The sequence below is a fragment of the Phyllobates terribilis genome, unplaced genomic scaffold (assembly GCF_046119375.1).
Source record: "Phyllobates terribilis strain yellow unplaced genomic scaffold, ASM4611937v1 Scaffold_11__3_contigs__length_659146591, whole genome shotgun sequence".
Classification (NCBI taxonomy): Eukaryota; Metazoa; Chordata; class Amphibia; order Anura; family Dendrobatidae; genus Phyllobates; species Phyllobates terribilis.
In genome coordinates, this window is record NW_027362771.1 from 416908683 (window position 1) to 416935452 (window position 26770).

The 26770-nt window shown below is 46.7% G+C and overlaps 1 protein-coding gene across 1 annotated transcript in view; it reads right to left on the reverse strand.

The window, feature by feature from the left end:
- HOMER2 (homer scaffold protein 2) overlaps positions 1 to 26770 on the reverse strand; it is a 231560-nt gene that overhangs the window by 127909 nt on the left and 76881 nt on the right. The window contains exon 2 of the mRNA XM_073653114.1: positions 17404 to 17560. Coding sequence (XP_073509215.1) covers positions 17404 to 17560 — 157 coding nt within the window. The remainder of the gene's footprint in view (positions 1 to 17403; positions 17561 to 26770) is intronic.

Sequence of the window (26770 nt, forward strand, 5' to 3'; positions counted from 1 at the left end):
CATCCCCCAGCAGAGAACCAGCCCGCAAGGGACTGTACATTCCTTGGCCTAAGAAGCCTGGAGGCCCTGCCACAACCGAAGGGACCAGTAAAGCCGTACAAGGCTGGGAGCAGAAAGGAACCAAAACCAAAGAAAATGACCCTAAAAAAATACCTTTAATAGTTTCTTCTATAAAAAGATACTCAATGGTACCTATGGAACAAAGTGTACACACAAGAACAAATATAAACTTCGATATACTACAGTTATCATACAAAGGGAGGGATGTAAGACAACGATCCAAAAATTGCCCTAGGTCACCCTAGTAGTAGATAATAGCCCACATAGAGGCCAAGTATACAGTTTACCCTAAGGGTTCGACTAATATCCCCACTCGTCAGTGGGTAAGGCTAAGCTATCCCTATATCCCCGTGTAACCAAAAGTGAAAGATAAAAATAAAAAATAATACATAAATTGCAAGGCGTCAAATACAGTAACAAGATGCCAGTCACATACAGTATCAAAAATGGACTAAATGAAAAATAGCCCCTTATAGATAGTAATCGACTATACAAAATAGACTTAACCAACTGTCGCCCGCAAAAGGAACCCACGTTGCAAGCCATACAGGCGAGAAAGCACGGAAAGCTCGGAAACGTGGGCTGTTATCCTATCAGGAGGAGATAGTCAGAAGGAGCGCAGAAAGCACGGTAGGCCTACACCCTCACCCTGACCAGGGCCAATTTCCCCGTTGCTCTCAGACATCCAGGTCCCCTCCTAGCTGGGACTGTTTGTGGGTCAGTTTACCTGTTTAGTAAAGACCCTGGACTGCAACCTGTTGTCTGTGTGCTCCTTGCTCCTCCAGCACTACCATCACTCCCACCATCCACTACACTGCCCTGGGGCCGCACTCTTCCCGTGGGGAGTCACACTACCATAGCTGCACACCTCATCAGCCCCAGCGGTCTGCATGCAGCGGCGGTTCCTAATAACCGCAATCCACGGGTGGCGTAGTCGGACATTATCAATAACACATAACGGACTACCACTGGCCTGACCACCCTGAGCCACGGAACCGGGTTGCCACTACTACTCCCATCGTTTCCCTAATTGCCCGGATCCGAGTGCCCCACGGCCCAGGGGGCGAGTCAGCTTTGGCGTAGTCGGCAGGATTTCGTGCCCGCAACCACCGGGTACTGCGTGCCTGAAAAAGACTTTTGTAAACTTACCTGTGGCGAAGTTTCCCGCCGTCCGGAGTAGTTTCCCGCCGTCCGGAGCCGATTCCCGCCATCAGACGCCATCTTGGACCGTTTCCCGCCGTCTTCTGCCGTCTTCCCGCCATCCGCAGCTGCTTCCCGCCATCGGACGCCATCTTCAGGACGCCGCGCGGGAAGAAGAGGGGCGTGGACGTCAAAACCGCGCGAGATCCGAAGCTCCGCCCCACGCACAGACGCTGCGCAAGGTCCTGGAAGGGAGAGAGAGCGACGCTGACGTCATCAGGACGCGACGCCAGGTCCTCGTCCAGAGCAGCAGCAGCGGAGCCGCGGCCTACAGAAGAGGATCGTCGGAAGGTAGGCCACACTTCACTAGGGGGGGAGGAAGATGTCGGACACAGAGGCGCCCACTACCACCAACGCAGCTGCAGCAGCGGTGATGCCCTTTTCCTTGCCCTACATCCCTGGAGCGGCCTGGCTGCCCAAATACTCAGGGGAGCCCCATGCCCTAACTGACTTCAAGGAAAGACTGTATAGTTTGTTCCAAGTTTACCCCCTGACAGAGGAACAGAAGGTCAGCATATTGACAGGGCAGTTAACTGGCGCAGCCCAAAGGGAGGTAAAATCATGGCCCATTGAGGAGAAAGGGACTGTGAAGGGTATTCTGGCCCGGCTGCGGGGTACCTTTGATACACGTACCTCCGCTGAAATTAAAATGAGGTTCTATGGATGTAAGCAGCGGGCACAGGACAGCATCAGAGACTATGCCCTAAATCTGCAGGAAGCCTTGAGGGCTATTCAACAAACTGACCCTGGCAGTGTGCAGGAAACCGATAAGCTGCTAACAGAACAATTCATAGAGGGTCTGCTGTCCAGCGCCCACAGGGCCCAGCTGCGCCTCATGTTCTTCCAGAACCCCGACCTGACCTTTGCCCAATTTAAGGACAGGGCCATAAGGGTGCTCCGTGAATCTGCAACCAGTGGCGCTATAAACCCCCGGCGCCCTGCTATCACCTACCACCAGGAGGCGGCGCCCTCCTCTATGGACTCCGTGGAGGCTGATGCACAGGCCCTGAACCAAGCCCCGTCGAAAGGCCTGCACCACCAAGTCCAGGAGCTGACCAGGAGCGTCGCGGTGTTGACCAGGACCGTCCAGGCGTTGCAAGTGGACCCGTCAAGACCCATCAAGCTGGCTTCAAGTCCGGAGGATGTCTCGTGGCGTCGACAGAGGAGGATCCCGTCGTTCCGAGGGAGGCCCACAGACCGCTACGCAGAGGATGGACAGCCCATTTGCCGTCGATGCAACCAGCCCGGACACATTTCCAGGTACTGTAATTTAAACGGGTCCAACCTGGGGCAGAGGGCCGACCCCCAGGCATAAGATCACCAGGCCCTTATAATTGGCGTGATAAGTACGTTGGGGGGCGCCCGGTTTTACCCGTGGTGCTGGACGGTATCCCCATGAGCGCCTTGCTGGATACTGGGTCGCAAGTAACCACAATCTCTTATGTACTTTTTAAGCAGTATTGGACTGATGCTGATATCACCCGGTATCCAGACAGTAACTTGAGCATCATCGCCAGTAATGGCTTACCCGTGCCGCAGATGGGGTTCAAGGAGATGACCATTAAAATTAGTAAAGTTGAACTGCCGGCACAGGGAGTGATTATTGTGGACATTGACCGTCATGAAAGTCACCCTAAAATAACTGTGGGTACTAACATAATTGAAAATTGTCTTTCAGAAGTAATTGTAATTCTACAACAGGTGGCGGTGAATGCTAGTTCCAGCCAACAGAGAGTCCTCAACAAGGAGATAAAAGCCCTGATGAGACGGCAGCAGGTAGAACTGTCTGGTGGTGAGATCGGTAGCGTAAGACTCAGTGATCCATTCCCCATTTCCATGCCTCCCAAAAGTGAAATGATGATCTGGTGTCGGACTGCAATCGGGTTGAGAGGTAGAGACTACCAAGCCATCGTAGAACCCGTGTACTCAGACAGCAGGCCCACCATTTTGACAGCCCGGGGGGTGGTTGATGTCCGTCATGGGAGGGTGCCCGTCCGCATCCTCAACATTGGGGAGAGGGAAGTACACTTACCCAGGTACGCTACACTCGCCAAACTGTTTGTCGTCGAACACCAAGCTATCAGGGCCGTGGAACCCTTGCCTCCATCTCCTCAGGCGGAGGGTAATGGCTCCCAGAAACAAAAGGAGGACTGGGGCCAGAAACTCCATGTGGGTGCTGACTCCACTCCCCTGCACCAAAAACAAGGAGTCTACCGGGTGGTACAGGAGTACGAGAGAGTCTTTAGTAAGCACCCGCTAGACTTCGGCAGAGTAAAGGGGATAGAACACCACATCCCCACAGGGAGCCACCCACCAATAAAAGAGAGACACAGGCCTGTACCCCCAGCACATTATCAGAACGCAAAGGGCATGCTAAGAGAGATGAAAGAAGCTGGGGTCGTTAGAGACAGCTGTAGACCCTGGGCAGCCCCTTTGGTTCTGGTCAAAAAGAAAGACGGCACCATGAGAATGTGCGTGGACTATAGACAAATCAACCGTATCACCCACAAAGACGCATATCCGCTGCCTAGAATAGAGGAGTCTTTAGCCGCACTAAAATCTGCTAACTTCTTTTCTACTTTGGACCTTACTAGCGGGTACTGGCAGGTTCCTGTGGCAGAGGCTGACAAGGAGAAGACCGCCATCACCACCCCGATGGGACTGAGTGAGTTCAACTGTATGCCTTTCGGGCTCTGCAACGCACCAGGGACCTTCCAGCGGCTGATGGAATGCTGTCTAGGGCACCGAAACTTCGAGACGGTCCTCCTTTACCTGGACGACGTGATCGTCTATTCGAAGACCTACGAGGACCATCTAAAGCACCTGGCCGAGGTGTTCGAAGCCCTGGCAGGCTACGGCCTGAAGGTGAAACCATCGAAGTGTCACCTGCTGAAACCAAAGGTCCAGTACCTAGGGCACGTGGTAAGCGCGGAAGGAGTGGCCCCCGACCCTGACAAGGTCACGGCAATCAAGAGCTGGCCAAGCCCCTCGAACATCAAAGAGGTGAGACAGTTTCTCGGGTTGGTAGGCTACTACCGAAGGTTCATCCCTGGGTTCACTAAGATGGCAGCTCCTATGCAGGACCTCCTGATCGGACAGTCCAAGTCCAGAAGTCAAAAGCCACCCTTCAAGTGGGATAAACCGGAAGAGGAGTCCTTCCGCCAGCTAAAGTTGGCCCTCACTGGGGATGAGATCCTGGCCTACCCCGATTACGGCCAGCCTTTCATTCTCCACACAGATGCCAGTAATGTGGGACTGGGAGCCGTACTGTCCCAAAACCAACAGGGCAGAAAACGGGTGATCGCATACGCCAGCCGGAAGCTGAGGCCCACCGAAAGGAACCCGGAGAATTACAGCTCCTTCAAGCTAGAATTCTTGGCGGTGGTGTGGGCCGTGACGGAACGCTTCAAGCATTACCTGGCCTCCGCAAAGTTCACCGTGTACACGGACAACAACCCGTTGACACACCTGGACAATGCAAGACTGGGTGCCCTGGAACAGCGGTGGATGGCCCGTCTCTCCAACTATGACTTCGTGATCAAGTACCGGGCAGGCAAAACCAACGCCAACGCGGACGCCCTATCAAGAATGCCTCACTTACCTGAAGGTGACGAAGACCCTGAAGAGCTGGAAGAGGTAGAACTCCCCTCGTTTCACCGGTATGGAGCCGCTCAACACTCTCACCGCGTGAAGGAGGAGGATCTAACAACTGTGATGATGAATCCCCTACCTCACCACAGCTGGGCCGAGACCCAAGATAGTGACCCTGCAGTCCGCCTGGTGAAAGATCTGCTGACCCGGGAAGACGCCCGCCTAGATCCAGATGCCCCAGAGGAAGCCAAGCAGCTATGGAAGGAGAAAAGCAAGCTGTTCCTCTACGAAGGCAAGTTGTGCAGAAGGATTGTTAACCACCGGACGCACGAGCTGACCTGGCAAGTCGTGGTCCCAAGGCGAGATGCAGCTATGGTCCTGGGGGCTTACCATGACAGAGCGGGACACTTCGGTTGGAAGAAACTGGAGTTCCTACTAAGAGGAAGGTTCTTTTGGGTCGGCATGAGAGGAGCAGTAGAAAAGTGGTGCAGAGACTGTGGCCTTTGTCACCTGAGAAGGAAGGACCGCACCAGCCAGAAGACACCCTTGAGGCCCATCGTCACCACGCAGCCTTTTGAGCTGGTAGCTCTGGACCATGTCAAATTGGCTCCCAGCCGGTCAGGATACATCTACGCCCTGACAATTGTGGACCACTATTCCCGTTTTCTAGTGGTGGTCCCGGTAAAGGACTTGACAGCCCAAACAGCGGCCAGAGCCTTCCAGCAATATTTCTGCCGTCCACACGGGTATCCCGAACAGGTCCTGACAGAGGTCCAGCGTTTGAAGCTGAAATCTTCCAGGAGTTCTGCAACCTCTATGGCTGTAAGAAGATTCGTACAACGCCTTACCACCCCCAAACCAATGGGATGTGTGAGAAGATGAACAATATAGTCATTGATCTCCTGAAGACGTTGCCCCTGGAGGAACGCAGCCTGTGGCCAGAAAAACTGCCGGACCTGGTAGACAAGTACAACAATATCCCGGTGAACGCTACAAACTGCAGCCCGGCTTACCTGATGCGAGCCAGACCGGGTAAGCTGCCCGTAGACCTGGAGATGGGAGTCCTAATACCTGAGGACACCTCCCCGGATGCGGACTGGGATACGGAAAGGCAACTGCAGTACAAGAAGGTACAGGAGAGTGTGGAGAAGAGCCTGGCCCAGGTGAGAGAGAAGCAAGAAAGACTCTTCAATCAACACGCCCCTGCTAGTCCCCTAGAACCTGGTGAGCAAGTCCTAAAGCGGAAGAGAAGGCTACATAAGTTGTACGACCAGTGGGAAAGGGAACCCTACACCGTACTGCAGTCTGACCACGACAACCCAAAGGTGTGCGTGATCACCAAGGACGGAGGAGAAACCACTAGTGTCGTCTCCAGGGACCACCTCAAAAGATGCCCAGAGCAACTCCGTAGTGCAGAAGAGGATCAGAGTGACCTTGAACCCGCAGAGGACAAGGAAGAAATGATCAGCACCGTTCTCGGAGAGTTCCCTCAGTCCTGGACTCGCATAAATGATGCCATAGTGGTACCCGTCCTGCATTTCCTGCAACCGGCACAGCAACAACCAACACCAGAGCTGGAAGGTGAAGAAGAGCAAGCGGTTCCAGAGGCAGAAGAGCCTGTTCCAGCAGCCCAGGAGAGTCAACCCTCTGCTGACAGTGAGCCTGCCATGCCTGCGGTAAGCCAAAGAACCCGCAGACAGCTGCCTGCCCTACCTGTCCACCCAGCTGGTAGCTGTACCCCTAACGCTAGTGGGGAAAGCCAGGTTAGTCCACCACCAGACAGTGGGTTAAGGAGGTCAACCAGGAGCACAAAGGGACAGATACCCGCTCGCTGGAGAATATAGAGTGTACTAAAAGTGTAAATAACCCTGTTGCCAAATGTTAAAATGTTTGCCAAAGTTACCTGCATGTTTATTGATAGTGTGTTTCAGTTTCTTGCAGCTACCGTAAGGACTCGAAGGTTATGGACTTTTTATAACCGGGACCTTGTATGGACTGCGTTCGGAGCTTAACCCAGGAATGAACTAAGACTGTGAAGGACTTGGGGTAGGACAGACCCCCACCTGGTTAAGGCTCCCGTTGTACTGGTGATATGGACACCCGGTCACAGACCACACTGTGACCTTAAGAACTCAATTTGTGCGTCGTCTGTCTATTAATGTTTTATTGTTATGCATATTGTCTTTGTTTACTGTTTAGTCCCGGAGTACTAAATTTCACTAGGGGGGAATGTGTCACCCTACCTGGATGCCACAAGTGTAATTAAAGCTGTGTCTGAGAGCAAGGCGGAGGTTCTCTGGTCAGGGGAACATTAGCATGCAATGCCTCCTGTCTCAGGCCAGTAGGGGGAGCAGGCTGCCCCTATAAAAGCTGGTACTGGGGACAGGGTTAGAGAGAACTGGATTGCCTGTCTCAGCACTGAGACGTGTCCCAGAGTGGAGCAGGGACAGAAAGTTGCATTGTAACCTAAGAGGAAGTGTGGCAGTAGGAGAGCCACAAGCCAGAGACAAGAGGCGAAGAGAGCCTGTCTTGGCAGAGAAAAGACTTAATTTTTACCAGACTTTGGTGTCTGAGGCTGGAAGGATTCCACATCCCCCAGCAGAGAACCAGCCCGCAAGGGACTGTACATTCCTTGGCCTAAGAAGCCTGGAGGCCCTGCCACAACCGAAGGGACCAGTAAAGCCGTACAAGGCTGGGAGCAGAAAGGAACCCACGTCGCAAGCCATACAGGCGAGAAAGCACGGAAAGCTCGGAAACGTGGGCTGTTATCCTATCAGGAGGAGATAGTCAGAAGGAGCGCAGAAAGCACGGTAGGCCTACACCCTCACCCTGACCAGGGCCAATTTCCCCGTTGCTCTCAGACATCCAGGTCCCCTCCTAGCTGGGACTGTTTGTGGGTCAGTTTACCTGTTTAGTAAAGACCCTGGACTGCAACCTGTTGTCTGTGTGCTCCTTGCTCCTCCAGCACTACCATCACTCCCACCATCCACTACACTGCCCTGGGGCCGCACTCTTCCCGTGGGGAGTCACACTACCATAGCTGCACACCTCATCAGCCCCAGCGGTCTGCATGCAGCGGCGGTTCCTAATAACCGCAATCCACGGGTGGCGTAGTCAGACATTATCAATAACACATAACGGACTACCACTGGCCTGACCACCCTGAGCCACGGAACCGGGTTGCCACTACTACTCCCATCGCTCTCTATTGCCCGGATCCGAGTGCCCCACGGCCCAGGGGGCGAGTCACTTGCAGAAACGGCTTCTTTCGCATCACTCTCCCATACAGCTTCTCCTTGTGCAAAGTGCGTTGTATAGTTGACCGATGCACAGTGACACCATCTGCAGCAAGTTGATGCTGCAGCTCTCTGGAGGTGGTCTGAGGATTGTCCTTGACTGATCTCACCATTCTTCTTCTCTGCCTTTCTGATGTTTTTCTTGCCCTGCCACTTCTGGCCTTAATAAGAACTGTCCCTGTGTTCTTCCATTTCCTTACTATGTTCCTCACAGTGGAAACTGACAGGTTAAATCTCTGAGACAGCTTTTGTATCCTTCCCCTGAACAACTATGTTGAATAATCTTTGTTTTCAGATCATTTGACAGTTGTTTTGAGGAGCCCATGATGCCACTCTTCAGAGGAGATTCAAACAGGAGAACAACTTGCAAGTGGCCACTTTAAGTAGCTTTTCTCATGATTGCATACACCTGGCTATGAAGTTCAAAGCTCAATGAGGTTACAAAACCAAAAAAGTGCTTTAGTAAGTCAGTAAAAAGTAAGTAGGAGTATTTAAAACAAGAAAATGATAAGGGTGCCCATACTTATGCACCTGTCAAATTTTGTTTGAATGCAGATTGCACATTTTCTGTTAGTACAATAAACCTCATTTCAAGGCAGAAACATTACTGTGTCCAACAGTTATTACATATATCAAACTGAAATAACTGTCGCAAAAACACCAATTTTTATAAAACATTAAGCTTAAGATTAATAGGGGTGCCCAAACTTTTTCATATAACTGTAAGAGAATAGAAACGCTTTACACACAGAAAAGGCACTGTGTAAAATCCCCAGGGAGTGACTGTATGCCATCATTTTCTGGAGATTGTATTACATAAGGGAACAATTTTGAACATCATTTTTGTTGAGTTCGATTTTTCTGCTGATTTACACTAAACTAAGCATGCCGATTTCAAAAGTGCGGTGTTTTCTTTTATCAAGTCAGGTTTTATCTATAGCTTATCTTAATGTGATTACTCTAGGCAGGATCGAGGATAGCACTAGAACTTCTCCTATTCGCAGAGAGCGAACCACCCTTGAGTGGAGAGGAGTGGAGGACGACCTTGGCAACCGGTTGTTATTAGTCTAGGCTATTCAGTTACACGCTAGACAGTGTGGCGAGAGGTTGTGTGCCGCTCTATATAGTGAAATGTATTCCAAATGTCTGTATACTAGGGGTGAGCAGAATTTTTTTTATTTACACGCTTATTTTCTTTCAGATCATTTTCGTCTCGGCTATTTCTCGCTGTGCCTAAACAGCCCCGATTCCTTTTTTCTGTAGCAGTTTCACCATTTCCAGTCAAAGGACGAACAGCAGCACATTTGTCAAGCAAGCCTATTTTGCACATTTCAAAGTAAAACTTGGTGATCAAGAGAAGTCTTGGGCTACTCAAAAGGTGCGCAGGCAGTGTGTCGAGAGTTTATGGATGTAGACGAAGAAAACACGTGACAAAAGGCTATTTGGCATACCTATGGTTTGACGAGAGTCAAGAGATAATTCCAGCGACTGTTACTTTTGTAAAGTATAAACTTCAGGATATAACAAGAAAAATAAATAGAACAGGGTATCCTACTCTACCATCAGTTATATGTCCAGTGCTTCATTCAGCTGAAATCCCAGTGCCAGTTTTCCTTGAAATACTCTCTTTTCAAGAACAGCAATATGGTGAATAACAAGGTGACAGCAATGATTAAGATTTTGAAAGTGAAGAGGTCTCAGTTTGTAAGGGATTTGACCAGTATGAGTTGGACGATTTGGCACGAGATTTGGAACCACCAAAAAAGGCTTCAGAACTCCTAGCATCAAGACTGCATGAGAAAAACTTGCTTGAAAAAGGAGCAAAGGTATCCTACTTTTGATCCAAAGAAAGTGCATTTCTGCAATAATTACAAGCGTTAGTGCCTTTGTGTATTGCAATAACATACATGATTTAAATGAGGAATTCATATTGCAGAAATGAACTATAAAAATTCACCGATGTACCTGAATGCTATTGTACAGACAGAGGCCTTTGTGTGCCAAATTAGCTTTAAAGACAGACACTTTGAAGGCAGTAACACCTTTAATTTGATAACATGAAAAGACTTCAGCTGCCATTGTGTACATCCTTCAGATGCTGCAAATGATTTTTTTTTTTTTAATAAAGAACAGAAAAGGAAAAATTACATCTTCTTGATTTTTACATCATTACAAGAATGTTATATTAGTTATATTTCAAAACCACAGACGGTGTAATAAAAAAACCAATTATTTATGAAGTGTGCATCTAAAAATATTACACATCCCTTGTATAAAACAGATTACAGAATTAGGGGGTATGACGGGAAAAACATGTAGAGGCAAAGAAATGTCAGAAGTACTATGTGAAATGTGTGTACCTGCTAATGGAATAAGATGCTGCAGTAAGGAGCGCAGATATTGCAGAAGACTGGCAGCATGGTACTTAAATAACCATATTAATAAATTGCCAAAAGGAAAATAAGTATCTTCTTTACACCAATCACTCGTATATATCAAAACTTTTCATAATAATAATTTACTAAATCCATATCAAATGTCTTACAAATATGCAACTTTATCCCCTTATATAACTTATTAGTCTAATAACTAGTCTGGCCTATAGGGAAAGGTACACATGTAAAGGTACATATAAAGGATCACTATCTAGCCAGGTTAGAGGTCCTCTATGTATTATCCTTATGAAAGAGTTTCTGCCAAACACTATGATGTTTGAATGAGTTTAGATTCAATTGTCACTAACAAATGCCGGATTTAGTACTGACTAATTGCTGACACTATACTGTGTCCTTCACATCCCGTTTATACGGATGTGTCATTAGTGCAGTGAATCAGAAAGGCTGTCTGTGTTTATACCATACATGAAACTGGTGATGCATGCAGTGCATAACAGGTATAGTGTATGGGGTAAATATAAAGTCATTTGCTTTAAAATACAACTTTTCAAATAGCCCTTGCCCCCCAACATGTTTCACTGCGTTACATGGCTTCTTCAGGGGGTCTTGAAGCTATAAGCTGCATAGCTCTGATACCCTCTGAAGAAGCCATATAACAATCATGAAAAAAAACTGGCTTTGGCTGCAAATTAAAGAGTAACTAATTATATTTAAATATCCTCCAAGCATTGCAAAGTTATGAACTTATCTACTATACATTGAATTGGTATCCGATCAAAGGGGTCTTCTTTCTCTTGCCTGTCGAGTGAAAGCTTGTGTAATGCACACGCCCGGGCTGAGTGGCATGTGCGTGTGATTGTAGTGATTCCACTGTACCGTACCGGAGAGTGCCTGGAGGGGCGTAACTAAGCGTCTGCCCGATCCGACCAAGATCGCACGACGCCAGTGCACCAGGGAGGAAACGAGCAGAGGTACCAGGGTCTACTCCAGGTCAGACTCCGGACACGGCTGTTGGCCCACACCGGGGAATACAGGAACTGGAAGGTTTAGGCTGGCACACTGGTATGCAGACGGGGAGGTACTGGCAGGTACAACAGGTTGGAGCACAGAGAGGATAGAACCCAGTACAGACTGGGACTTCTGGAACAGAACCGCAGAAGCGGTATACAAACACAGCAGGTTGAGAGCAAGACGAGGCCGCCAGGAGCGGAGCAAAGAATCAGAGCAGAGCGAGGCTGCCAGAGCAGCGAGCAAAGGGTCTGAGCAGAGCGAGACTGCCAGAGCAGCGAGCAAAGGGTAAGAGCAGGGTAGGACTGCCGGAGCAGCGAGCAAAGGGTAAGAGCAGGGTAGGACTGCCGGAGCAGTGAGCAAGAGGAAACAGAGCGAGACTGCCGGAGCAGCGAGCAAAGGGTCAGAGCAAACTACCGGAGCAGCAATCTAGAGGGAGCAGGGCGAGACTGCCGGAGCAGCGAGCAAGAGGGAGCAGGGCGAGGCTCCCGGAGCAGCGAGCAAAGGGTCAGAGCAGAGTAGGACTGCCGGAGCAGCGAGCAAAGGGTCAGAGCAGAGTAGGACTGCCAGAGCAGCGAGCAAAGGGTCAGAGCAGAGTAGGACTGCCAGAGCAGCGAGCAAAGGGTCAGAGCAGAGTAGGACTGCCAGAGCAGCGAGCAAAGGGTCAGAGCAGAGCGAGACTGCCGGAGCAGCGAGCAAAGGGTAAGAGCAGACTGCCGGAGCAGCGAGCAAGAGGGAGCAGAGCGAGACTGCCAGGGCAGCGAGCAAAGGGGAGAGAGCAGAACGAGACTGCCGGAGCAGTGAGAAAGAAGAAGCAGAGTGAGACTGCTGGAGCAGTGAGAAAGAAGGAGAGAGCAGAACGAGACTGCCGGAGCAGTGAGAAAGAGGAAGCTGAGCGAGACTGCCGGAGCAGTGAGGTAAAGGGAGAGAGCAGAACGAGACTGCCGGAGCAGTGAGAAAGAGCAGAGCAGGACGAGACCGCCTGGAGCGGTGAGCAAGAGCAGAGCAGGACGAGACCGCCTGGAGTGGTGAGCAAGAGCAGAGCAGGACGAGACCGCCTGGAGCGGTGAGCAAGAGCAGAGCAGGACGAGACCGCCTGGAGCGGTGAGCAAGAGCAGAGCAGGACGAGGCCACCTGGAGCGGTGAGCAAGAGCAGAGCAGGACGAGGCCGCCTGGAGTGGTGAGCAAGAGCAGAGCAGGACGAGGCCGCCTGGAGCGGTGAGCAAGAGCAGAGCAGGACAAGGCCACCTGGAGCGGTGAGCAAGAGCAGAGCAGGACGAGGCCGCCTGGAGCGGTGAGCAAGAGCAGAGCAGGACGAGGCCGCCTGGAGCGGTGAGCAAGGCAGAGCAGGGGGGACAGGGCTCTGTTCACACGGAACAGACAGGAAGGGAAAGGCAGAGCCAGATACCCACAGGGTACTTGCAGAGAAGTAGCGAGTGGACCACAAACTCACAAACGGGAGTACAGAGACAACAAGCAGGAGTTAGGTACGAGTTCAGACTCTGCAGAAAAAGGAAAGGAACGGACATAGAGAAAAAACAGGTAAAAGATAGGAGAGAGTTCAGACTGGAACTGAGTGTACGGAGGAGACCGACACTGCAGCGGAATACAGGAGCGGGTCTGGGAATACGGCCCCCAGAGAGGCGGGACGAACAGGCAAGGAGCGTGTTCAGACAGGACAGACAAGATACAGGAGCAGGTCTAGGTAATCGGCCCCTAGAAGGCGGGAGGAACAGGCTAGGAGCGTGTTCAGACAGGCCTGGAAATACAGCCTCCAGGATAGGCAGACAAGAGGCAAGGAACGTGTACAGACTGCAGGTTAGGGTACACAGATAGGACACAGTACAGACATGGGAACAGATACTGCAAGACAGGTAACATAGACAGGACCTGGCATGTCAGAGACCAAAGCCAACTGACAGGGCAAGATGCTCAGGCAGGGATTGATTGGAGCAGCTGGGTTAAATACCAGGTGACAGACAGCAATAGGCTGAGGACGCACAAGGGGTGTGACCCACAGCAGGTACAAAAAGCAGGAAGTGATCGGGCGCCACCCTTAAGCAGCAGAAACAGACACAAACAGACAGCATGGAGGGAAGCCAGAGAGACATTCTCAAGTGCGCGCTCTTGCACAGTGGAAGATGGACCACTATGCAAAGATGCCGCCAGGTATGTTACAGCTTGTATGGTCAGTGGGGTCCTCGCTTTCTCTCCGTCCTGTAGAGTGTAAGCATTTATGGTCAGCGGGGTACTCTCTCTCCTGTAGAGTGTAAGCTCTTATGGTCAACTTGGTCCTCTCTGTCTCTCTTTTGCTCTCTTCTACAGTGTGGAAGTTCTTTTGGTTAGCGGGGTTCTCTCTCTTTTGAAGAGTGTAAGCTTTTATGGTCAGCAGAGTACTTTCTCTCTCTCGTATGTAGATTGTAGGTTCTTATGGTATGTGGGGTCCTTTCTCTCTCACCTGTAAAATGTAAGCTTGTATGGTCAGTGGGGTCCTCTCTTGCCTGTACAGTAAAAGCACTTATGGTCAGCGCGGCATTCTCTTTCTAGTTATAGGAAAATATAAGCTCTTATGGTCAGTGAGGTTTTCTCTTTTTTGCCTGTAAAGTGAAAGCTCTTATGGACAGTAAGGTCTTTCTCTCGCCAGTAAAGTGAAAGCTCTTATGGTTAATGGGGTACTATCTCTCTTTCCTCCAATATAATGTGAGCTCTTATTGTCAGTGAGGTTCTCTCTGTCTCTTTACCCTCTCTCCCACCTGTATTTTTCAAGCAATTACAAGCTTTAGAGTGTTGAGATTCACACAAATTTTGGGGTAAATTTGGAGAAGTTGCCGAACTTGAATTTCAAAAGATTCGCTCTTCTCTACTGAATATACTTATAAAGGTCAATGAACTCTTCTGAGACTTTTCACTCATTTCCAAATATGTCTGACGTTAATGCCATAAATGCTACATTTAATCTTTCTGCTCTGATGGAGCTATAGAATTCCAGATTGATGGCTAAAATGCCAAATTAAACTGGCAGTAATTGAAAGCTGTGTAACCCTCACCAACCTGTAGACAAGAATAACCTTTTGGAGATTTAGGTTTGATCATCTTACATAAACATTTTTACATAAGCTCTGTACTCTTTACAGTTCTGTCCTGCTGTACATGATGCAAGTGTCTTATACGCAGGTTCTCTATCTAGATATATTCAGCTTCTGCCCGTAGGAACAGGTTACACCACTAGTTACGCACAACATGTTGGACTTGGAGCAGACAAATCATTTACTATGTAAGTACACATTTCCCTGCCATGACACCTGTGACTAGTCCTGTTGTAGTTCTTGTCCTATTGGACTAATTTTCCTGTAGATCACATTGGTGTTCTTAAAGGATTATATAGACTGTTGAAAGAAGAATGCTAAAAGAAAAATTATAATTACAAGTAAGGCAAAGTTCACAGTAGAATTTTCCTTGGAGTGCACTTGGAGTACTACCTCCTTTCGTTTTTTTATAGAATACATGCCACAAGTTAGGATTCGTGTAAGACAAATAATACAGTATATATTACATCTTTATCATTTATGTTTTGTTGACTTAGGTGAAAATATTATTGAAAGGTAAACCTACTCTTAGGCTATGTGTCCACGATGCAGAAATGCTGAGGAGCGTTTCTGCATCTCCCTGGCAGAAAAAACTTGCAGATCATCATTGGGGACAATTGCAGACCTATTTCCAGGCGTTTTTTAAGCGTTTCCGCGGCGGAAATTACACTGCGGAAACGCTTAAAAAACGCATAGTGGCCCCACAGCCTTATATTTTAAGTTAAGTCTATATTTCAAAGTTGTGTCATACGAGAGGCTTACTAGGACATCTCTCCTCTATATCACATGCACTTTGATGTTTCAGACCGTTGAGATGTCTACACAATCACAATACAGAGATAACAGGAAAGTAGTGGATAACGCCATTTCCCTGATTGCTAGAATCGTACAATATTTACATCATTGCGCTGAACATACTAAGCAGAAGTCTTAGAAAGCTTTGATGAACATGGGCAAACTGTTACTGACTCATCAGACAACTTTAAAGAAAATTAAGCATGCACCACCCACTCGTCATGGCAGGACAGTGACAGGAAAGCCATTATTTTCTGTGCCATCCGAAATAAGAGGTTTAGTCAGGAACTCAACAAAGCCAGATTTACAGAATAATTTCAAATATACCCCTATATTACAAAATCAATTGCTCCGTGTAAAATGTTAAAACAATTGTCTGACAGTTTAAGAAATTGAGCTAGCTACAAAAAATATTACAAAATAAAGTAAAATATAACCATATTTAACTTGTTAAATCTCACACCACTCCGGTGTTAATTTAGTTGTCCCCACTCGTTTTAATAATTTCCCTAGAGCATTGACATGCCGTAACAGCGGGTGACCGCTGAAGCCAATAATTGGCCTTAAAGGTGATGATAGCATGTATAGCACCACTGAGGCAAGAAATTGGCAGCAGCGGTCATATGCCGATATAGCACATTATAACTCTCGGTAAATAATCATCTTTGGGGACGACCTGAGCAGAGGAGCATCAGGAGATGTAATAAGTCACGAATGTTTATTTCTGTGTTTAACAACAACAGGGTGGATTAAAAAAAAACAAAAAAACTAAAAAACAAACTATGCATACCTTTCAGACAAACGCAGAGAAGCAGCCCAGGTCCAGTAGGTGTTTATAGTTTTGTTTTTTGTTTTTTATTAAACCACGCTGGTCCCAGGGCATAACTTGGAAATTACGAGCCAACCACTTTAATGTATGCCAATACAATACTTTTCACTGACATAACACCCCCCTAATGGTGAAAATGCAGCGGGTGACAGCTGTATTTACTTGTGTTGAGCAAGACCGAGCACATCTAATTGTAATGTGGCTGGAAATATGCAAATCACATGTGTAGTCATGTGACTGGCCATAGTTGCTGGTAATACCGGAAGAGAATCCTGACAGCATCCGGTGTGCATGCTATAAGAATTCAAGAATTCATAAGTCTGCAGTTACAGAGTGACTGTAGACTATAATCAGAAGACCAGACACCACCTTTAACCCTTTTTTTGTGTGGTATGACTATTTAGTCCCTGGAACGCATGACCATAAAAATCTACTTTTTCACATACCTCGGGCCTTTTAGGCCCATGTGCAAATAACATGGAATAACTCAAACAAAAATGACAAACAACTATATACCTGAGGAATACCTAGAGTTTCAAAATTCTAACTAAAGTAATCTTGCAAAATAGAAAACAATTAACAGGGCGGGCCTGTGAGGCCCCAGGTATGCGTTCTAGGGTTAAGGCTATAAACATTCAAAGTTTGAAAATTGCTATTTTTTTAAACGTCAGATCAATTCATAAATAAGAGCAAAACATATAGATCAATACCATAAGTTACAATGTGTCATCAAAAATCAATCTCAGAACCAGTGAGATAGGTTGACGCGCATTCCAGATATAGTACCACATAAAGTGACACGTCAGATTTGATTAGAGGATTAAGTCAAATAATTTAAGCTATGCTTAATGGGCCCAGCGTTGCCCAAGAAATCCCTCCAAAACCTATAAACACCTTCTGGACCTGTGTCGCTCTTCTGCACTTACTATTACATCCCTCGCTAGATGGAATGAGGGATACAGTAATGAGTGCAGGAAAGTGGCCCAGGTCCAAAAGATGTTTATATATATTTTTTCTGGAACCCCCCTGGCCCATTAACTATAATTTGATACGTATAGGACAACACCTTTAAGTCAAATAATATATCAAAAAGCTGAACAATAAGGCAAATATTATTTCTAATCTGATGAAAGAGCACGCACCTTGGTCCCATCAACGCTGATGATTCGATAGCTGTTCCTTGTGCTGTCATAAAAATAGGAGACAGTTACTGCTTGTTTGCTTGCTGGGACCCAGTTCTTCTTGGTGCTGGGATCTATTTGGAAGACATGTGCTCTTGTCGTGAAGATGGGTTGTTCTCTAGGGGAAAAAAAAAAAAAAACTTTTTTAATTGGTAATCAATTAATTTTCCAATAGCTTACCTATAAACACAAAAAATATTATGCAGTGATGTAGAAAAAATACAGCCTCTTGACTGTATGGGGACTGTATGGGGCTTTAAAGAAGACCTTTCACCAGTTTGAGTTAAAGAAGCACTCCCATCAAAGTTTTTATCCCCTTAATATATTGCAATCATATTATATAGCACTTTGAACTTACAATTGCTCATTTTACCCTTCTACCCTGGTAATTCTTCTCTTTTCCATTAGGTCTATGAAATCAAGTGATCAAAAACTGGCTAGTTGAATCCATTTAAGCTCTATATAGTCCCTGGCAGCCCAGCTCCACTTCCTCTTCAACTCCTGATCTAGAAACTCTGCTCCTCCCCCTGCCAGGCACTTTGCAGTGATGTAGAATTGTAGTTTTCATGATGACTCATATAGGGAAAACAGACTTCTTTTTTCTACATAGAGCTAAGAAAGATTCAGCTAGTCTACTTTTGATCACTTGATGTCATAGACCTAATGGAAAAGCGTAAAATATAAAAAAATATATAAATCTACACTCAGAAAATAAAAACAAACAAAATGTTTTAGTAACTTGTTTTGATTATTTGCAAAAATGTATGAGAAATTCTTAATGAGGATCTTTCACTAGTTTGAGCATGCTAAACTGGATAGATGATGGAATAGTGACTGCAGAGCTGAGTAAAATGTCGTTTTTATTCCTTAATTTCTCCTATCTTTGTGGAGATATTAAATTATAATCTAAACTTTACAATTTATGTAAAGTTCAACTGGGTTTTACCAGAAATTTGTTTTTGGGGGCGTGTACTTCTTCCCCTGCATGACATTGATCAATCATAAGCAGGCAGCAACAGACAGGAGAAAAGAACACACCCTCCTCTTCCCACTGATCTCTGCAGCTAAAAATGTAAAAATAAATCAGAGCTGAGTTATGTATCATTACAAATCCTTCCAGATCTCATCCATGGCAGTCAATGTGAGGGTGGGTCAGAGCCGGCAGCTCTGAGATGAGATCTAGAAGGGTATGTATTGATATCTGAAATACAGCAGAGCTGTGTTATGTATCAGTGAGGAGAGGAGGGCATATTCTTTTTTCCTCTCTGTGTTGCTGCCTGCTTATGATTGATCAACATCATGCAGGAGAAGATGTAGACGCCGCCAGAGACAAATTTCGCGCAAGACCCAGTTGAACTTCACATAAATTGTAACAAACTTTTCAAGCCAATGTCTCTATAAGGGAGAGGAGAAATTAAAACATTTTTTAGTGTCCTGCCTCCTTTGGCAGAAATCTCAGCAAACGCTTTCATTGCTAAGGGCTGAGCTTGTGCACTATCTTCCAAATGACATAATGGAGCTGAGAAATCGAACTCTGCATGCACCACCCATTTGAAGTGTAGGTCAGATGAGGTAGGTCACTGAAAAAGCAATGACCTATCCGTCATAGACCAGAGGCAGGTGGTGGTGGGATGATGGATAATAACCAAACTGGTAGGAGTAGACCAAGCTCACTGTCGAGCCCGTTGCACTCATGTCTCTTTAGCACAAAAACTCCACTGCCGATTACAAAACAACGGAAAATAGTATTTCTTCAAAATATCAGTATCATTTTAACATTACTGTCATCTCTTGAGGTAAGAGTCCAAAATCCTGCTGACAGGTCCTCTTTAAAAAAGAAAAATCCGGCAAATAACGACCAAAAAAGACTTGCAATGTTTGCTCCATTGGTACACAATGAGTAGAGGTTTTTGATTCACAAGTTTGTAATTGCCATTTTCTTTTGTGTAAAGTGTCTTCCTCCTGAAAAATTTGGCAGGGTTCGCATCGAGAATACATCATGTGCACATACCCTTAGTAGGAATTTTTCATCTTTATGCCAGAAAATGTTGTACATTTTTCAGCAAATCGGCATCTGCTCATAAAAGGTGTAGATTTCTGACATTAGGGTAGTCCAAAACTGCACAGAATTATTAAGGGGCATGTGTTCTTTAAGCAGTTTGGCGCAATTTACTTAAATGATCTTTATTGTTTCAGACTGGCACTTTAGAAAATTACAATTACTTGTTATGTAAAATTGTTTGGATGAATCTGGAGTACAAAAGAAGAATGATAGCAATTACAAACATGCAAATCAAAAACCTCTACCACATTGTAAACCAAAAAGGAGCAAACATTACAATAATAAGACTAGACTACAAGAGATAGAGGGAGATAGAGGGAGAAACAAAGCAGTATCACAGACTAATCAGATCTCGTGATCATCTTCAAATGAATTTAATAGTTTGATATGCAGTCATACAAAACTAAATTAATTAGAAACAGAGAGAAAGCTTATAGCAGTATCACTAAGAAAGCCGCTATTATGGAAGTATCAGACCAGGAGACACTTGAGATACAGTGTGATCATGGGGAGAGCTGATATTTTTTCAGCTACATTCAAACACATCAGCTTTCCCATTTTTTTAAGCTGATTGCTGGGGATTTTTAAGTTGAAAACACTTAAAACATTGAAGGGGGTTGATATGCTGAGACAAAAGGGCCAGATTCATCAAAGCTTTCATGCCAGAATCCCGGCATAAAAGCTTTGCAAAGTCGCAAAATATAGGCGCAACTCAAGGTTTCGTCCAAATTTTGAGACTTGTTGTTTTCACTCCAGTTTCTCCCAGCTCCGACAAAATGGGGGAAGGTGGGGCGAATGGGGTAGGACGCCACAGCCATAGGTCATCTGATCTGTCAGGTAATGAAGTGAGATTTCTGGTGTAGCCACAGGGCGCACATCACTTGTCAGACGCTCCAGATTCATGAAGAGGGTTGCACCTTTTCAGAAATGAGGAGTGTCTGAATCCATCAAGACCAGCATGAACAATGCCAATATTGATGAATTGGTCCCAAATATTTTCAAGGTTATAACTGCTGTTATATTATATCTAACATGAGAGCCATATATCTATGGTGTACTTAACAAGCGACTTGTTGAGGTCCCTTGTCTGTTCACAATTTGAGGAGGAAGGTGTTGTAACAGTGTGTCACCCCAAGGTGGCCTCCATGGACCATAATGTAATTAGGCCTCCATTAGTATTCCTGCATCTGGTGGGAAAATGTGTGTATTTGTTCCTCTCTGCAGGGGGCCTTGCGGATACACAACTTGTCAGACTAGCTGTAGACAAGGCTTCTTGGACCTTCCTTGACTCTTTGAATTAAAAGTATCTGGTAGTTAAAGAGGTGGGGTGTGAGTACCTCTACCCAAAAATGTAGTTGATCTCAAGAAGAAGGCAGAAAAGGAAAGACTAATGTTTGGGGGTGCAGGTGGTGCTATGTCTTGGAAGGGCTAAGATTTGCTGCTGAGGCCAGATCCTTGTGCCACTACTTGGACGTTTAGAGACTAGAGATCATCAGTCACGTACTATTGTCAAAATACCAGTGTTGCATTTTCCTTGGCATCAGATTACTGGGTGGTGCACTGAATTTGTCCAGTTTGTTGCGGCTGCAATGTAGACTAAGGAATCATATCTATCTATCATATCATATCTATCTAAAGAAGACCATTGAAATATCCATAGTCACCAACTTAATTTTTATTTTTTTCTGGATAGCTTATCCAAAATTTACGGACATTAACATTTTTTTGCGTGCAAATTATCAAACCATAATTAACCATTAGGATTTTAATTTATATACCGTATTTTTCGGACTACAAGACGCACTTTTTTCCTCCAAAATTTTGGAGGAAAGTGGGGGGGAGAGTTTTATAGTCCAATATGCACAAATACTGTGGCTGTGGGTGGTGGGGGATGTGGGAGAAGCAACAGCAATGGGGCGCGGGGAACAGTGAATTTGCATTTTCCTTAATAGCCGGCACACTGTGCCTGCAGCGCGGCTCCTGGTATGTATGGCACCCTTCATCCCTGTATGTATGCCCCCCCCCCATCCTGGTATGCTTGGCACCCCCTGATCCCCGTTGTGCTGCACAGAAAAAAAATCAAAAAATAATTCTCACCTTCTCTCTCCTCCAGCGCTGTGTCCCGCTCTGTGCCAGAATAGTCACTGCTCCCCACGCCGGGACTGTGTGTGTGGGGAGCAGCGGCCATTCATTCTCCCTAATAGCACGCACACTGTTGCTGCAGCGCGTCAGTGTGCCCGCTATTAAAGTCCATGAATATTCACCACTCCCATGGGGATCAGGGGGTGCCAAGCATACCAGTATGAGGGGGGGCCATACATACAGGGGTGAAGGGTGCCATATATACCAGGAATAGGGATGAGGGGGGCCATATACATAGAGGGATGAGTGGGGGGGGGCATACATACAGAGATGAAGAGTGCCATACATACCAGGAAGAGGAATGAAGGTGCCATACATACCAGGATGGGTGTAAGTGGGGGGCCATACATACCAGGATGAAGGGTACCATACATACCAGGAAGAGGAATGAGGGGTACCATGCATACCAGGATGGGGGATTGGGGTGCCATGCATATCAGGATAGGGATGAGGGCCACGTATAACAGGAAGGAGGGGGGCCATATATACCAGGATGGGGGATATTAACAGAATTGGGGGACATTACACCTATAACAGTGTCAGCAGCAGACCCCCTCACCCTTAACAGGGCATTATGACCACATTTTTTGCTTACATTTTTTTTTCTATTTTCCGCCTCCAAAACCTAGGTGCGTCTTATAGTCCGAAAAATACGGTAAATCGATAGAAAAATCAGCACTCACTATTTAATTAAAAAATAGTGTCCTCTATTTAATGTGGCGGGTCAATCTTTTTAGAAAAGTCCTGATCCATCTCCCCTCTCCCCCCTGCTTTTCTAAAAAGATTGTCCTGCCACATGAAATAAAGGACAATATTTTTTAATTAAATGGAGAGTGCTGATAAATACAGTATTGTAACGCAGAAATTCTGAAACGCTCTTAGAACGTTGCGTTGTGTTGTTCCTTGGTTTGTACGGGGATGGGCACAGGGAACCAGCCATATCCACAATTCACGGATGTTACTGGCAGTGTTTCACAACAACCATGTAAACTTAACCTAAGAGAGATCCCAATAAATTCTTAATCATTCTCCTCTCTTTTGGTCCTATCCAGTCTCATGGTGTGATCAAAATTATGTGGGGCAAGAGAAGAATAACGTGTACAGTTTTTATCACAGATTTCTTTTTTATACTGTTCCAACAAAAAGCATCTACATCTTTGCCCAAGCTTTCTGCCAACTTTCTCTTAAGGATGACATTGAGGGAAAATAATTCTTTGGCTGCAGGTCTGTTACATGAGAAGAGCTATAAAAAGAATATAAGACAGTAATTTTAATGTAGCTAAAAAAAATGCAAAAAAAAATTGCCTGGAGACGGGAGAAGATGTGTGATGCCAAGTTCTAGAATATTATTTGCTAGTAACAGAATAATGCTTGAACTTTCTGACTACAAGCATTGATTGTTATCCGCAGTATTGTACCGGTCTCTTACAATGGCAAAATCAATATTTTAAAACACCAATTATATTTTATTATTTCAATTTGTGAAACAGCTGTGCAGAAATATTGGTTTGTAAATCTGCATGTGATGCTAAAATGAGGCAAAAAAAAAGATAAATATAAAGAAATCATGAAACTGGGCAAGGAATGGATTTGTACAAAGGTTAAACTAAGACATCAAACAGAGGTTGAATTGTTATCTGTAATATTAAAGCTCCTTCCTAAAGCAAGTTCACAGTAATAGGCAGAAGAGAAAGTAGGCAGAGTATTATTGTTTTTACTCGAAAATAGCTGAAGGAAAATCTGTTCTGTATTCGTATTAAATACCCCCAAAACACACAGATCCCAGAAGACACCAAGGGAAGAATTATAAACGTTTTCCAAAAACCTCATTATTACCTTAGGTCACTGATGCTCTAATGCCCCTAGCAACATTTCACCTCTATAAAAGCCTGTGCACACAAAAGTTGGTTGGACTCTGGGATGGGCTGATGATTTAATATGTAAGGGGGTCTGCAGACGTTGCAGGCAATCCAACAGTCACAGTAAATATATATATATATATATATTTATTATATTTATTTTTATTTTTTGTAGTTCACTGTAACTGATAGAAATCACTTTTTATAACCAGTAAATTATCATTTATGGGAAGGAGAACTGATCATTTTAGATATTTGGGCTTTAGCAGTGTCTTCTCACTTCTTCTAACGTTAATGTGCTGCTATCAAAAAGGCTATCTGACATTAAAGGGTCTCTCCAATGGAATTTTCCCATCTGATCTGACTAAAGTCGTGAGAGACAACTGTACCTTGGGCAGTATAGTTGTACGAAGCCTGGCAAGTATCATGTACAAGGTTTAGTTATATCATAGAGCCTGTGCCCAGCACTCCGTGAGCTTCATACTTGTGGTTCGGCAACTATACGATCCTTGGCGCAGATGCCCAAAGTCAGATTGGGAAAGAAATAACATTGGAAGTACACTTTAAAGGGTCTGATTTGAACAACTTTTAAGGTTGCCCAACAAATGATTACCAGTTATCCAGTTTCTGGAAGTTTGTGATTAGCTACAATCTTACCCTAGACTGAACATAGCAGTTTGCTTTTTTTTTTTTTTTTTTTTTATCAGAAGTGATGGGTACTGGTTAAAAGAAGACCTGTCTCTTGCCATAAGTATGTAATCTTTACTTTGTGTAAATGCAGCTCTTCTCCTAAATCTGGTATTGTTTATTCTTTTTATTTCTGCACCACTCTGTCCATTAGATATGGTTACCTCTTCCCTGTATATGAACCTAGACTTTGTAGCCAACTGAGTGTGGTCCCCAAGAAGATACTCTAGAGAATAGTTGATTACCATGCCTGTGTAACGGGTCTGGGAGGCGGAACCTCTGAGCTACTATACAAGGGGGCAGTCCTTGTAAGGGAGCGGGTGGCGACCAGGGAAGACGGGCAGGAGGTCACAGCAGGTGACCGGGACAGTCTCTGAGTGAACGGGCTGGAGGTCACGGCAAGTGACCGGGGCAGTCTCTGAATGTACGGGCAGATGGTCACAGCAAGTGACCGGGGCAGTCTCTGAATGTACGGGCAGATGGTCACGGCAAGTGACCGGGGCAGTCTCTGAATGTACGGGCAGATGGTCACGGCAAGTGACCGGGGCAGTCTCTGGATGAACGGGCAGATGGTCACGGCAAGTGACCGGGGCAGTCTCTGGATGAACGGGCAGATGGTCACGGCAAGTGACCGGGGCAGTCTCTAGGTAAAGGGTTGGTACGACCTGTGGCGGCTGATGATAGACGTGAGCTCCCAGGTGAGCAGGCGAGAGTCTCTGGATGAACGGGTGGTCACAGCATGTGACGGCAGAGCCTCCAGGAAGACCAACAGACAGGCGGCAGATGAGCGCTCCCAGGTGAGCGGGCAGAAGTCTCTGGACAGGAGGGTGGTCACAGCACGTGACGGCAGAGCCTCCAGGTAGGCTAGCAGACTGGCAACAGATGAGCGCTCCCAGGTGAGCGAGCAGGAGTCACTGGACAGGCAGGTGGTCACAGGACGTGACGGCGGAGCCTCCAGGTAGACTAGCAGGCAGGTAGCTGGTGTGTGCTCCCAGGTGAGCGGGCAAGCTGGTCCATAGACAGACTGACAGGAGATGGAAGGCAGACCGTCGGACCTCAGGCAAGCAGGCAGGTGGCTGATGTGCGCTCCCAGGTGAGCGGGCAAGCTGGTCCATAGACAGACTGACAGGAGTAGTAAGGCAGACCGTCGGACCTCAGACTAGCAGGCAGGTAGCAGATAATCAGGCAGGTAACTGGCAGGTAACTGGCAGGTAACTGGCAGGTAACTGGCAGGTAACTGGCAGGTAACTGGCAGGTAACTGGCAACGGGACCTGAGGGCTGAAGCAGAGTAGTGAACAGTGCAACAACATTGCTCGGGCACCTCCATTTTGGAGGAGGTGCCTTAAATATGGTGAAGTCCTCCGGCCATTGGCCGGGGACTCCTTAGGACGGCGCGCGCGGCCCCTTTAAGAGGGAGGGAGAGCGCGCGCGCCCTAAGCACAGTGGACGGGAAGGAGCGCGCGCTGCCAGCAGAGCGGGAGGAGGACGCCGGGCACGGAGCAGGGAGGTGAGGGGAACAGCGTCCCTGCCTAGCAGAGGGCAGGGACGCCGGCGCTACAGTACCCCCCCCTTTAGGCCCCCCCTTTTTTAGGCCAGACAGAAATTTAGCTAGGATAAGAGGGGCATGGATGTTCTCCCGGGGCTCCCACGTTCTCTCCTCAGGACCAAACCCCCTCCAATCTACTAGAAAAAAGGTCTTTCCTCTTACCCTTTTGGTGGCAAGAATGTTCTCTACCTCAAACTCGTCCTCAGCAGAAACCGGAGCAGGAGGCGTACCTGTAGACTTGGAAAAAGAGTTAAGTACCACAGGTTTGAGGAGAGATACATGGAAGGAGTTAGGGATCCGTAAGTTGGCCGGGAGTTTTAATTTATAGGCCACCGGGTTGATCTAACTGATGACCTCCAGAGGACCGATGAACCGAGGCCCTAACTTGTAAGAAGGTATCTTGAGTCGGACATATTTAGACGAGAGCCAGACTTTATCTCCAGGACGAAATTGTGGAGGATCCAGGCGTTTTTTGTCAGCGTGTCTTTTCATCCGTTCGGACGACTGGAGGAGTGCGGATCGGGTACTCTCCCAAATGGAGGAAAATTTGCTAACGAGAGATTCCGCTGCCGGGTTGTCCACAGAGGTGGAGACAGGAAAAGGAATCCGAGGATGCTGACCGAAGACTACAAAAAAACGGGGATTTGGAAGAGGCTTCGCTCTCGTGATTGTTATAGGAGAATTCGGCCCATGGTAGGAGATCCACCCAGTCAGAATGATGGGCATTAACGAAGTGCCGGAGGTAACTGGTCAGGTTCTGATTGATCCGCTCCACTTGACCATTAGACTGTGGGTGGTAAGCGGAAGAGAAGTCCAGGGTGACGTCTAGCAGTTTACAAGTGGCTCTCCAGAAACGTGAGGTGAACTGTACCCCACGATCCGACACGATGTGGAGGGGCAGGCCATGAAGACGGAACATGTGGCGGATAAAGTCTTTAGCCAGCTCGGGTGCAGACGGGAGACCAGGCAGGGGAATAAAGTGAGCCATCTTGGAAAAGCGGTCAGCGACCAACCAAATGACCGTACAATCG